General features: G+C 58.8%; 1 protein-coding gene across 1 annotated transcript; it reads left to right on the plus strand.

Moving 5' to 3' along the window:
* Window positions 1-722: 722 nt before the first annotated feature.
* Window positions 723-4,825, plus strand: TMEM86B (transmembrane protein 86B). Its single transcript, XM_030544959.1, is given in 4 exon segments — window positions 723-871; window positions 3,694-3,946; window positions 4,432-4,614; window positions 4,617-4,825. Coding segments are annotated over 4 exon segments (696 nt in total). The 5' UTR covers window positions 723-820.
* The last annotated feature ends 7,905 nt before the right edge of the window (window positions 4,826-12,730 follow it).

The following is a 12,730-nucleotide window of genomic DNA, read 5'->3' on the forward strand; positions in this document are numbered from 1 at the left end:
GGGGGCCCTGGAGCTTCTTCCGCTCCGGGACCCACCGCCGAAGACCCTGAATTCTCTGGGCAGCCCTGCCCTCTAGACTTTACAGGACGTACTGTGAATACGTGCCCCCTGCCACTGGCCACGGCTCAGTCAGTGGTGGGACTTTCCACTGCCCCCTAGGCCGGACAGACACCGCCCCAGGGATGCAGCCTTATACGCAGGTACAGACGCGTTACACATCACCCCTGAGGTGCAGCCCCCCCTACGCTGCACGGTGCAGCCTCGCACCTTGTACGTGTTGGTTCAAACAAAACAACTTCACCATATCCCCCTTCGCTGGCTCAGCCTGGTCCTGTTATGTGTGTGGCGTGTGCAAGGATGCGACACCCCCCGATATCTGGGGTCCGGGACCAAGGTCCATCTCTTTTTGCAGCCTCAGCCCTTGCCAGCGGCTGTGAGCAGGGCCGGCCTCGCTTTGCGTTATGTGAGCAAAGTCTTGACCATTACTTCAGTTCAGGCCTCGTACCGGTCCTCTGACGAGGGTTTGTATCTCAGGGCCTCCTCTTACTACAGGGGGGAGTGGGAGGCAGCATGCTGGGGGGGATCACACCCAGGAGCCTGGGCTCCCAGCCCCCCTGAGCCCCACTCCTCCCAGCAGCTGCCTCCCTGTTATCAGCTGGTGCTGGGTCGGGATGAGGCGGAAGAAATCGATTTTATGTCTCCTCCGGCCTCCCCCCGGTCTTATCTCTGGCTCTGAGGCCACGGGAGATGACAGTCCCAGGTGGGTGCCTGGAGTTGGAGGCAGCAGCCAGGGTGCGTCGCGGAGCCCCTGCCCTGCAGCATGGACGTTCTCGAGACGGACGCCCGCTACCAACGGAATATTGCAGCTGATGTAAGGGGGGGAGGAAACTGAGGCATAAAATGTGGACAAGCAGTGGGGGGGGGGGCAGAGATTCTCAGTGACTTGGCTCCCAGTTCCCACAGCCCTGTTCTAAGCCACTGGGCTCCACTCCCAGAGCTGGGGAGAGAACCCAGGAGTCCTGGCTCCTAGCCCCATCCCCCTGCACTGAACCCCAGTGTCCTCTGTGTGTCGTCGTGCTGCTGTTATGGCTCCTGGGACTGTGAGCCAGTTAATCAAGGTGAGATTTCCCTGCAACTGTTTCCACTTCAGTTTGCACTGTTTCCCATAGCCCGCCTGAGCTGGGGACGCTGCTGGACCCAGAGGGGAAGGGAAGCGGGGCTGGTAGCAGGATCAGCGCAGATAGCCCTGATCACAGTGACGACGTGGGTGACCTTGAAGGCACAATATCAGTAGGTTTCAGAGTTAACACCATGTTGGTGTGAATGGGGCATGCTCATGGCAGAATTGAGGGACAATTAGGAGCAAAGTTAGCTGCCTCTTCCTGCCCAGTTGCCTGGTGCTTAAATCGTTACCAAGAGTCTAGGGCCAGCTGCACAGTCAGTAGGTTTCAAAGTTAAAGCTGCTACTTTAGCATCAATAGGAGCAGAACTTCGCCCTTCGACAAAGCAGCATTAATTTGGCCTTCCTGCTAAATGGTGAAATGGTTGTTAAATTGTGCCATCAGTAGGTTTCAGAGTGAACGCTGCTAGGCTGAGTGGGCCTGGGCCATTTTTACTTTGGGTGGGTGGATGTTTTAGGGTTGGTGTAGTGCCCGGGTTCAACTGGAAATTCCTGAGGGAAACCTACCTCGGCTTTGAAACTGGAAAGTTTTGGTTGAAGTGATGCTGGCAGTAGCTTAGCGCCAGGAAAGAGGGGCTGGATCAGGAATGGGGTCAGGGATAGGGCAGGTGTAGCGGGATGTTGCTGTAATTGCTCTGGCAGCTGAATTACCAAGGACGATGTGTTACATGAGAGCTATAGGTTTCTGAGGCCATGTCTACATCTAAAATTTTGCAGCGCTGGTTGTTACAGCTGTATTAGTACAGCTGTATAGGGCCAGCGCTGCAGAGTGGCCACACTTACAGCAACCAGCGCTGCAAGTGGTGTTAGATGTGGCCACACTGCAGCGCTGTTGGGCGGCTTCAAGGGGGGTTCGGGGAACGCGAGAGCAAACCGGGAAAGGAGACCAGCTTCGCCGCGGTTTGCTCTCGCGTTCCCCGAACCCCCCTGCAAACCGCAGGGAAGGAGACCTGCTTGCTCGGGGTTTGGGGAACGAGAGAGCAAACCGGGAAAGGAGACCAGCTTCGCCGCGGTTTGCTCTCGCGTTCCCCGAACCACCCTGCAAACCGCAGGGAAGGAGACCTGCTTGCTCGGGGTTCCGGGAACGCGAGAGCAAACCGGGAGAGGAGACCTGCTTGATTACCAGAGGCTTCCTCAGGTATGCTGGGATACCTGCTTATTCCACGGAGGTCAAGAAAAGCGCTGGTAACTGTCTACATTGGATTACCAGCGCTGGATCACCAGCGCTGGATCCTCTACACCCGAGACAAAACGGGAGTACGGCCAGCGCTGCAAACAGGGAGTTGCAGCGCTGGTGGTGCCCTGCAGATGTGTACACCTTCAAAGTTGCAGCGCTGTAACTCCCTCACCAGCGCTGCAACTTTCTGATGTAGACAAGCCCTGAGTTAACACTTCATTGAGGTGAATGGGTGGGGAAAGGTGTCACTTCCCACTGGGATAAGGTGCCAGGAGATGAGCTGAGTCGATTTAGCTGGGGCATCTTGCTGGTGAAATAGTTAATAAGGCCGCTCTCATTTAGGTTATCAGTAGGTTCCAGAGTTCACGAAAGAGTCATAAAAAGGAAGTTACGTTTCCAATTCCAATCATTAGGAGGCTGTAGACAGTAACTCCTCACTTAACGTGGTCGTTACGTTCCTGAGAAATGTGACTTTATGCCAAACGATGTTAAGTTAATCCAATTTCCCCAGAAAAATGAACGTCAGTAGGGGGATTCGGTTCCAGGGAAATTTATTTCGCCAGACAAAAGCTGTGATAGACGGAGACAGTATAAATGTTAAACAATTGAACACTGGACCCAGCGACGAATGATTGTGAAGCCTGGGAGAGGTGGTGAGTCAGAGGGTGGATGTTTCCCAGGGGCGGCCTGGTTACTAAACGATGAACTAGCCAATGAACTGGACGATGTTAGGTGAGGGGTCACTGCGCACAGGGTTATCAATAGGGGAGCTAGTGATCCGTGTTGATTGTATTCAGTGGTCAGTCAGTAGTTTTCAGTGTTAACACTGTGAAATAGCCAACAGAATTGTTGGTTACAACAGATTATCATTGGGTTTTGGAGTTAACATAGCAAAATAACTGCCCAAACCCAATTTACAACAATCGATATGTCTGTTATTTCCCTGTTAACCCTGAAACTGAATGACACCCTGTTTTCCAACCCTTGTGTGGCAGGAGGTTTCAGAGTGAACATGATGAAATAGCCAGACTGTGCATTACTATGGATTCTCGTAATGATAGGTGTGTCAGTTAATACAATGGCAGTTAACAGGCTCGTGCTTACAGAGTGGGTGATCAGTAGGTTTAAGAGTTAACAGGTTGGTCTGTTAGCTTTGGAGCATGGGTAGTCCTCAGAGCTGACCCCAGTGGGAAATGACACGTCATTGCTGTCTGAGTCACATGGGATTGTTCCCTGCTCCCTGATTGGACCGAGGGATAGTCTCCATGCCGGGTGCGCCGTACTCTCCCTAGTGTAGACGGGCCCCGGCCATGTCCATTTCCACCCCCGTCTGCAGGCCAAGAGCCGCTGCCACAAGCTGCTGCCGTTCCTGGCCTCCTGCGGCCTGTACTTTGCCCTGTGGCTGCCTGAGCCCAGCTGGGTCAGCGCCGGCGTCAAGGGCCTCCCGCTCCTGAGCCTGGTCTGGTTCCTGACGGCCCAGGCCTGGGGTGACGGCGCCTGGACCCCGGCCGCCCGCCGGGTCCGCTGGGGACTGATGTTCTCCAGCGTGGGAGACTTCCGCCTCGTCTGGCCCCAACTATTTATCCCAGGTATGGGGCCAGGAGTGAGGGGCACCAGCAGAGTTCAGGGTGGGGAGCCCAGGACTGGCCTAGGGGGTGCTGCAGTTCGGAAGTGAGGAACACTGGTGGGGGATGGAAGGGGGCACCCAGGGCTGGGCTAGCAGGGGCTGCGGGTCGGGAGTGAGGAGTACTGGTGGAGGAGGGGAGATGGCAGCCCAGGGGGCTGCAAGTTGGGAGTGAGGAGCAGTGGTGGGAGAGGGGAGGGGAGGTGGCTCCCAGGCGGCTGCGGGTCGGGAGTGAGGAGCAGTGGTGGGGGAGGGGAGGTGGCGCCCAGGGGGCTGCAGGTCGGGAGTGAGGAGCAGTGGTGGGGGAGGGGAGGTGGCTCCCAGGCGGCTGCGGGTCGGGAGTGAGGAGCAGTGGTGGGGAAGGGGAGGGGAGGGGAGGGGAGGTAGCACCCAGGGGGCTGAGGGTCAGGAGTGAGGAGCACGGCTCTCTGACACCTCCCTCCCCCACAGGCGTGGTGGCCTTCGCTCTGGCTCACGTCTGCTACATCTGGGCCCTGGGCCTGCGTCCCAACCGCCCCTGGCTCCTGCTGCTGCTGGTGCTGGCCTGGGCCGGGGCCTACGCGACGCTGTGGCCCTGCCTGGGAGGCCCCTATGTGCCGGCCGTGGGGGGCTACGGGGCGCTGCTGGCGGCCATGGCTGGCGGGCCCTGGCCCGGCCTCCCCCCCACCTGGCCGTGGCCACCGGCTCCCTGCTCTTCGTGGCCTCCGACCTGGTCCTGGCCTGGGACCACTTCTGCGCCCCGGTGCCCCAGGCCCGGCTCATCGTCATGGGCACCTACTACGCGGCCCAGGGGCTGATCGCAGCCTGGGCCCCCCGCACCAGCTCCCGCTGGAAGGAGACCTGAGCCGGGCGCCCGTGACCTCTGACCCCAGGGGCAGCTGGCAGCTGGCACTCGTGACCTCTGACCCCATCAGCGCCAAGCTGCCTGTGACCCCAGCGACCTCTGACCCATTAGCGTCAACCTGCCAGTGACCCTGGTGACCTCTGACCCCATCTGCACCAAAGCACCTGTGACCCCAGCGACCTCTGACCCTGTCAATGCCAACCCATGGGTGACCCCAGCCACCTTTGACCCCTCAACCAACCTGCCAGTGACCCTGGTGACCACTGAGCCCACCAGCGCCAACTCCCCTGTGACCCCAGTGACCTTTGACCCCGGGGCCAACAAGAACCAGCTGTTGTGGATGTTTGTTCATTGACCTGTGACCCGAGGGTCTAGAAGCGCCAACCTCCCCAACTAATGACCTGGAAGTAATTTCCCTGATCTTTGACCCTGCTTAAGTGCCAGTCAGCACAGTTACAGCTGATTTGATGTCATGTGTTGTCTAACGTGGGCCGGGTCCTGGCAGGGGCTGGGGGGCTCCTGAGATACCAGAGAGACAAGTGGGGGGGGGGAGGAGTTTTGACTGGCCCAAGCTGGGTCTCCAGCTGTTGATGGGGAAGTTGACGTTTGCGACCTGTGACCTCCCTCTACAGCCCGAGAGTGACCCTGTCCCCCTCCAGCCAGGGAGAGAACCCAGGCGTCCTGGCTCCCAGCCCCCCTGCTCTAACCACCAGACACAGGGTTGCCGGGTTTGCTCTGTAAATCTCTGGGCTGGGCCTTCAGGGGAAGCACAAGTGTGGGGAGCGTGGGGTGGGGCTGGCCTGGCCCCCCTGGCTGGGCACGATGGGGTGAGGAGCGGGAACCAAAACCAACACGGGCTTGGAGCCAGACGCGGCCACCGGCATCAGAAATTCCTTCCATCAACAGGGGGCTGAGTGTGCCACGGCCCAGAGCCCAGGGGCTGGAGACGCTGCTTTTTCCCAATGGTCCGGGCTGGCTATGATACCGCTTGGGGGGAGCTGTGCTCCAGGGTGGGGGCACGGGGGGGCTTTCGGATGTGGGGCTCAAAGTGTAGTGCCCTGGCTGAATCCCAGCCTGGAAGGTGGGGGCTTCCTCCTGGACTGCCCCCATCCTTAAGCCCCTCCGTTTTCAGGGTAAATGAAAAACTCCTGGATTTTACAAAAAGTTGCTTTCATTTCCCCTCCTCCCGATGTCCCCCCTCCTTTTGTGGAATGCAGATTGATAAAGAAATGATGTGTTTGATTAGAGCAATTCAAACCACGCGGCATGAAAGCGCTGGGTTACGCGAAGACATGAGGCCGGGCGGACGTGCAGACAGGGCCGCTGAGAACGGGTTCGGGCCCCGGTGAAAAACGTTTTTCGGGCCCCCCAGCATGGGCTGGCTAAACAGGGCCAACAAAGCCGGGCCCCAGGCCCCCTTCTGGTCCGCCAGGCCCCGGTAATTTGTATCGGCTTCCCCCACGCTCGTCGACCCTGCGTGCAGAACTGAGCCTAGAGAAGATACCGCCCCATACACACCTGGGGGCGCACGCCAGGCTGCTGAACGTACCGATGAGGCGCCCGCCCGCCCCGCACACGTATAAATCTGCACCAGTAAACGCTCATAAGAACATAATAAGAACATAAGAACGGCCGTACCGGGTCAGACCAAAGGTCCATCTAGCCCAGTATCTGTCTACTGACTGTGGCCAGTGCCAGGTGCCCCAGAGGGAGTGAAGCTAACAGGCAATGATCAAGTGATCTCTCTCCTGCCATCCACCTCCATCCTCTGATGAACAGAGGCTAGGGACACCATTCTATACCCTTCCTGGCTAATAGCCATTAATGGACTTAGCCACCATGAATTTATCCAGTTCCCTTTTAAACACTGTTATAGTCCCAGCCTAACAACCCCCTCAGGCAAGGAGTTCCACAAGTTGACTGTGAGCTGTGTGAAGAAGAACTTCCTTTATTTGTTTTAAACCTGCTGCCCATTAATTTCATTTGGTGACCCCTAGTTCTTGTATTATGGGAATAAGTAAATAACTTTTCCTTATCCACTTTCTCCACATCACTCATGATTTTATACACCTCTATCATATCACCCCTTAGTCTCCGCTTTTCCAAGCTGAAGAGGCCTAGCCTCTTTAATCTTTCCTCATATGGGACCCTCTCCAAACCCCTTATCATTTTAGTTCCCCTTTTCTGAACCTTTTCTAGTGCTAGAATATCTTTTTTGAGGTGAGGAGACCACACCTGTACACAGTATTCGGGATGTGGGCGTACCATGGATTTATATAAGGGCAATAAGATATTCTCTGTCTTATTCTCTATCCCCTTTTTAATGATTCCTAACATCCTGTTCGCTTTTTTGACCGCCTCTGCGCACTGCGTGGACATCTTCAGAGAACTATCCACGATGACGCCATGATCTTTTTCCTGACTCGTTGTAGCTAAATTAGCCCCCATCATATTGTATGTACAGTTGGGGTTATTTTTTCCAATGTGCATTACTTTACATTTATTGACATTAAATTTCATTTGCCATTTTGTTGCCCAATCACTTAGTTTTGTGAGATCTTTTTGAAGTTCTTCACAATCTGCTTTGGTCTTAACTACCTTGAGTAGTTTAGTATCATCTGCAAACTTTGCCACCTCCCTGTTTACCCCTTTCTCCAGATCATTTATGAATAAATTGAGTAGGATTGGTCCTAGGACTGACCCTTGGGGAACAGCACTAGTTACCTCTCTCCATTCTGAGAATTTACCTTTAATTCCTACCCTTTGTTCCCTGATGAAAAGTTTTCACTGGGGAGCAGCGATCGAGCGAGGACGTGTTGTGTTCTGGATTGGTTGAGCTCTGCAGCAAACTGCACGGAGGAACAGAATTCGAAGCATTAATCTGCTGGGTACTTCCCCCGACCCGTCTTTCCGTCCAGCAAGATCAAAGTTATTCATCTCTTTTTTGTGTGTGTTGATTTTCACCCAGTTTTGTTGTTGTGGTGATGAACAACACTGATAAATTCTCCCGGGGAAATTAAATCAAAGAAACTCTGAGAACAAAGGGCCTTACACATCCGGCTGTTCCAGGGTGTTGGCTAAATCCCCGTGCCCCACCCCAGAGGCAGCCGCATCCCAGCACCAGGGAAGGGGTCCCCATATAACCAGCCCCCATGTCCCATCCCAGAGAGGTTGTGTCTATGTGCTGGGTGAGGGGTCCTCATATAAGCAGCCCCCTGCCCCACCCCAGAGGTGAGGCCCTGAGCTCACTTGAGGATGGGGGGGCAGGGTGCTATGACTGGCCTGATGGTGAGGGAGAGGGGCCAATCTCAGTCAAGGTCTCTGGATGCTGCTGTTATGGAAATAATATTTGGCTTAGCGGCAGCTCTGAAGTGAGAACGAAAATTGGTTTATCATGATGCCAGCACCAAACTGTAACAGATAGTGTGATAGCGGGATGGGGTTGCGGGGCTGGGAGCCAGGACTCCTGGGTTCTTTCCCAGTTCTGGGAGGGGAGTGCGGTCTAATGGTTAGAGCAGTGGGGGGGCTGGGAGCCAGGATGCCTGGGTTTCCCCCCCCAGGTGTAGGGGTCTCATGCTCTCTCTGTCTGCCCCCTGCCGGTGCCTGCCCCAGTGACGAACCTCACCCTCCAGGCTCACTCGAACAGCTCCCTGACCCTGGGCTGGGTGGGTGAAGCTTTCTGGGTCCTGCGCCCGCAACTACAGCTACGGCATCTGTGTCCAGGCGGCAGCCGGGCCCCTCTCCCCAGGAGCAGGCGAGCGCAGGGAGAGACCCTGCTGGCTTCTCCAGTGGCCCCGTCTCCATCACAGGGCTCTTGGCGGGACAGAATGACATTGTATAGGGCAGGGACTGGCTGGCTCAAGGGGGCAGGGAATGGGGTGTGGGGCCTGTCCCCTCTAGGGCCTGTCCCCACTAGCCCTGATCTGGCCCCAATCTGCTGTTATCAATAATTATTGAACATTATCCATAGCTGGTTTCTAATAATTGCTAATTGCTTAGTTCTATGAATGTAATTAACAGTCAGCTGCTAATGTTCACTGGTTGCTCCTGTTAATTACTCACATATCCATAATTAATGGTTAAATGTGAGTCAAGGAAATATATTAATGGTTTGCAATAGGTGCTAATTAGCCACTGTCATTAATGACAACCCCGGATACTGGGTTGCTAAAGTGCCACCGGGCTAATCGGACGAAGTAAGAGAAGCCGTGAGGGCCTGCCCCAGGCTGGAATGAGGGGGTGGGGGGAGGCCAGATGGGGCTCCCCCATTTTGACGCCCCGTCTCTGCCGCAGTCCCAGGACGTATTCCTGCACCGGTGCCTGCTGCCAGGGATCCAGGGGGGCGGCCCCATCAGGTATGAGAACAACTGGGAGCATGCAAGACCCCAGGCCTGACCACCCTCATCCCTGCCTCCATCCTCACCTTTGACCCCTCTGCTCCGGACACCCTAACCCTGCACCCCAGTGCCCCCGCCAGGGGGTGAGGGAAGGAACTGGGGTAGCTCCACCCTCCCTGGCGTCCCCTGCTGCTGGGAACGAACGGAGAACCATTGGATCTGCTGGCAGGACTCCTGGGTTCTCTCCCCAGCTCTGACAGTGGTTCTGGGGCCAGCGAGGGAGATGGGGGACCACAGTGGGGCGATGCCTCCACTCCCAGGTGGGGAGAAGGGGCGTGGGCGTGCAGGGCTGTGTGTGTGTGTGTGTCTGAGACAGAGGGTGGCGCCCCCTAGCGCCAGCCAGGGGAATCTCTCCTGCCTCTCACACATGGCTGGGCACACCCGGATCTGACTGGAAAGTCATGAATTTAGTAAATTCAGGCAACTGGAGCAGGGTGTGTGTGTCAGTGTTTGGGGGGTCGTGTCTGAATTTGCCTCTCAGCTGAGCAGGGGGCAGCCAGGACTCCTGGGTTCTCTTTCTGGTCCTGGGAGGGGAGGTGAGGGGAGGGGGGTCTAGTGGTTAGAGCAGGGGGGCAGGACTCCTGAGTTCTCTTCCTGGCTCTGGGCGGGGGGTGGGGTCTAGTGGTTAGAGCAGGAGTAGCTGGGCCTGGAAGCCAGGACTTCCGGGTTCTCTCCTCGACTCTGGAAGCACCCATATAGAGTGGTGCCAATCCTTGATAGCTAGTAGGGTACAGGATAGCATCAGTTTTGTCCCAGCAGTCCCACTCCTCTGTCAGGAGGCAACTCCATGGAGTAGCCGGGGGCTCCCTGCCCCCACCACTCCCCACAGCTCCCCCTGCTGGGAGAGGCCGGGACTGGGCTCTTTGGCAATCTGGAGAGATTGATTATCTGGTGTGACAAAGGGCGGGGGATTCACAATATTTTGGATAAAAATCATGTGTGCCTCAGTTCCCCCTGGCCCCGTGCTGCACGTTTAACCAGGTGGTGGAAGGGGGTTGTTGATTGTCTGCAGAGTCTCACTGACCGCTCCGATGGGCCAGACAGCTGGGCCTAGCAATTAACAACCGGGGGACCCGTGTCCCACCACCGGCTGAGAGTCACTGACGGCTCAGCTGGGGGGGCAGCATCACTCCCACAGGACGTGCATCTCCCCCACGGGTCCCATCCAGGGGGACTCGCTGCAGGGGGCTCCCGGTTAAACCCGGGGAGAGGGGGCTGCAGGCTCCAAGGCCCACCCCAGGAGGCAGGGAAGCGGAGGGGTTCACCCCAGTGAGAGTGTGACCCTAAGAGGGGGGCTACTGCATGGCAGGGGTCACCCCCAGGGGCTGTTCCAGAGCCGGGCGAGAGCACCGGGCCAGTGGAATTGTGATGTATGGTATTGGGTGGGAAGCCGGGGGGGGGTGGCAGGTCAGGAGTGAGGGGCACCAGCAGGGCTGGGGGGAGCCCAGGGCTGGGCTAGCAGGGGCTGCGGGTCGGGAGTGAGGGGCATTGGTACAGTTGGGGGGGACCCCAGGTTTGGGAGAGCCCCCCAGTGTCTCCCAAAGGCATCAGGATCAGGCCTGACAGCCAGGGGAGAGTGCCCCCTGCTGGGCCCCCCCACTGCCCCACCCCCTGTAGCTCAGCGCCCCCTGCTGGCCCCCCCCACTGCCCCACCCCCTGTAGCTCAGCGCCCCCTGCTGCCCCCCACTGCCCCCCCCTGTAGCTCAGCGCCCCCTGCTGGCCCCCCCACTGCTCCGCCCCCTGTAGCTCAGCGCCCCCTGCTGGCCCCCCCACTGCTCCGCCCCCTGTAGCTCAGCGCCCCCTGCTGGGCCCCCCCACTGCCCCGCCCTCTGTAGCTCAGCGCTCCCTGCTGCCCCCCCAACCCTGTTGATTTTCGGCCTCTGATCGATGAGGAAAGTGGGTGAATGCTCCTGTTGCCAAGGCAACAAAGTATCAACTCCAAGCGTTGCTATGACGCCGGGCAATTTCCCCATCTCGTTCCCATGGCACCCGCGGGTGCGACTCACGCCAGATCATCTGGTCCGCTGCCAGTCCCGGCTCCAGGGCGGGGAGCGGCGAGAGGGGGAGGGGCCGGGCGCCCGGACTCCTGGGTTCTCTCTCGGCTCAGACTGGGGAGTGGGGACTAGTGGTTAGAGCAGGGGAGGGGCCGGGCGCCCGGACTCCTGGGTTCTCTCTCGGCTCAGGCTGGGGAGTGGGGACTAGTGGTTAGAGCAGGGGAGGGGCCGGGCGCCCGGACTCCTGGGTTCTCTCTCGGCTCAGGCTGGGGAGTGGGGGCTAGTGGTTAGAGCAGGGGAGGGGCCGGGCACCCGGACTCCTGGGCTCTCTCACGGCTGAGGCTGGCGAGTGGGGGCTAGTGGTTAGAGCGGAGGGGCGGGTCCGGGACGCCCGGCTTTCCAATGCCTAAGGGGGAAGTTGCCCTTCTCGCCTGCAGGGGCAGCATCGACCCTTCCCCGCCCCCCACACGCGATAGGTTTGTTCACACGCTTCACAAAGCCCCGCTCCGCCCCCCCCCGCCCCCGCCCACAGGGCGAAGGGGGAGGGGCGATTCCTCTCCCATCACCCCCGCAGGCATCGATTAGTGTCGAAGGGTTAAAGGCAGGTACACGCGCGCGTGTGTGTGTGTGTGTGTGTGTGTGTGTGTGTGTGTGTGTGTGTGTCCCTGGCGCCGGCTAGGTCCTGTGCTGTGTTTGTGTCCCTGGCGCCCCCTGCTGCAGGGGCCGGTCCCTGCAGTGTGTGTGTGTGTGTGTGTGTGTGTGTGTGTGTGTGGCGCCCCCTGCTGGAGGGACCTGGACATTCACTGGGTGTGTGTGTCTTTGGCGCCCCCTGTTGGAGGGGCCGGGCCCTGCGCTCTGTGTGTGTGTGTGTGTGTGTGTGGCGCCCCCTGCTGGAGGAGCCCGGACCTGCACCAGGTGTTTCCCTGGCGCCCCCTGCTGCAGGGGCCGGTCCCTGCAGTGTGTGTGTGTGTGTGGCGCCCCCTGCTGGAGGGACCTGGACATTCACTGGGTGTGTGTGTCTTTGGCGCCCCCTGTTGGAGGGGCCGGGTCCTGCGCTCTATGTGTGTGGTGTGTGTGTGTGTGTGGCGCCCCCTGCTGGAGGAGCCCGGACCTGCACCGGGTGTTTCCCTGGCGCCCCCTGCTGGAGGGGCCCGGCCCTGCGCTCTGTGTGTATGTGTCTCTGGCGCCCCCTGCTGGAGGGGCCCGGACCTGCACTGGGTGTGTCCCTGGCGCCCCCTGCTGGGCCCTGCTCCTCACGCCCCTGCCCCAATTGCTCATCGGGATGAACCATTCCAGCCTGGGGATCCTAACCCAGAGCCCCCACTCCCCTCCTGCCCTGCGATGGGAGAGCCCCTCAGCCCCACCCCCTCCCTGCAATGAGAGCCCCCCCTTCCCTCTCTGCCTGTGACGGAAGAGCCCCGCCCCTCCCAGGGATGGATGAGCCCCTCCCCCTCCCTCCCTGCCACGGGGGAGCCCCTCCCCCTCCTGTCCCCACCCCCCGCCACACCCCGCCG

The sequence above is a fragment of the Gopherus evgoodei genome, unplaced genomic scaffold, assembly GCF_007399415.2.
Source record: "Gopherus evgoodei ecotype Sinaloan lineage unplaced genomic scaffold, rGopEvg1_v1.p scaffold_35_arrow_ctg1, whole genome shotgun sequence".
In the NCBI taxonomy this organism is placed as follows: domain Eukaryota; kingdom Metazoa; phylum Chordata; order Testudines; family Testudinidae; genus Gopherus; species Gopherus evgoodei.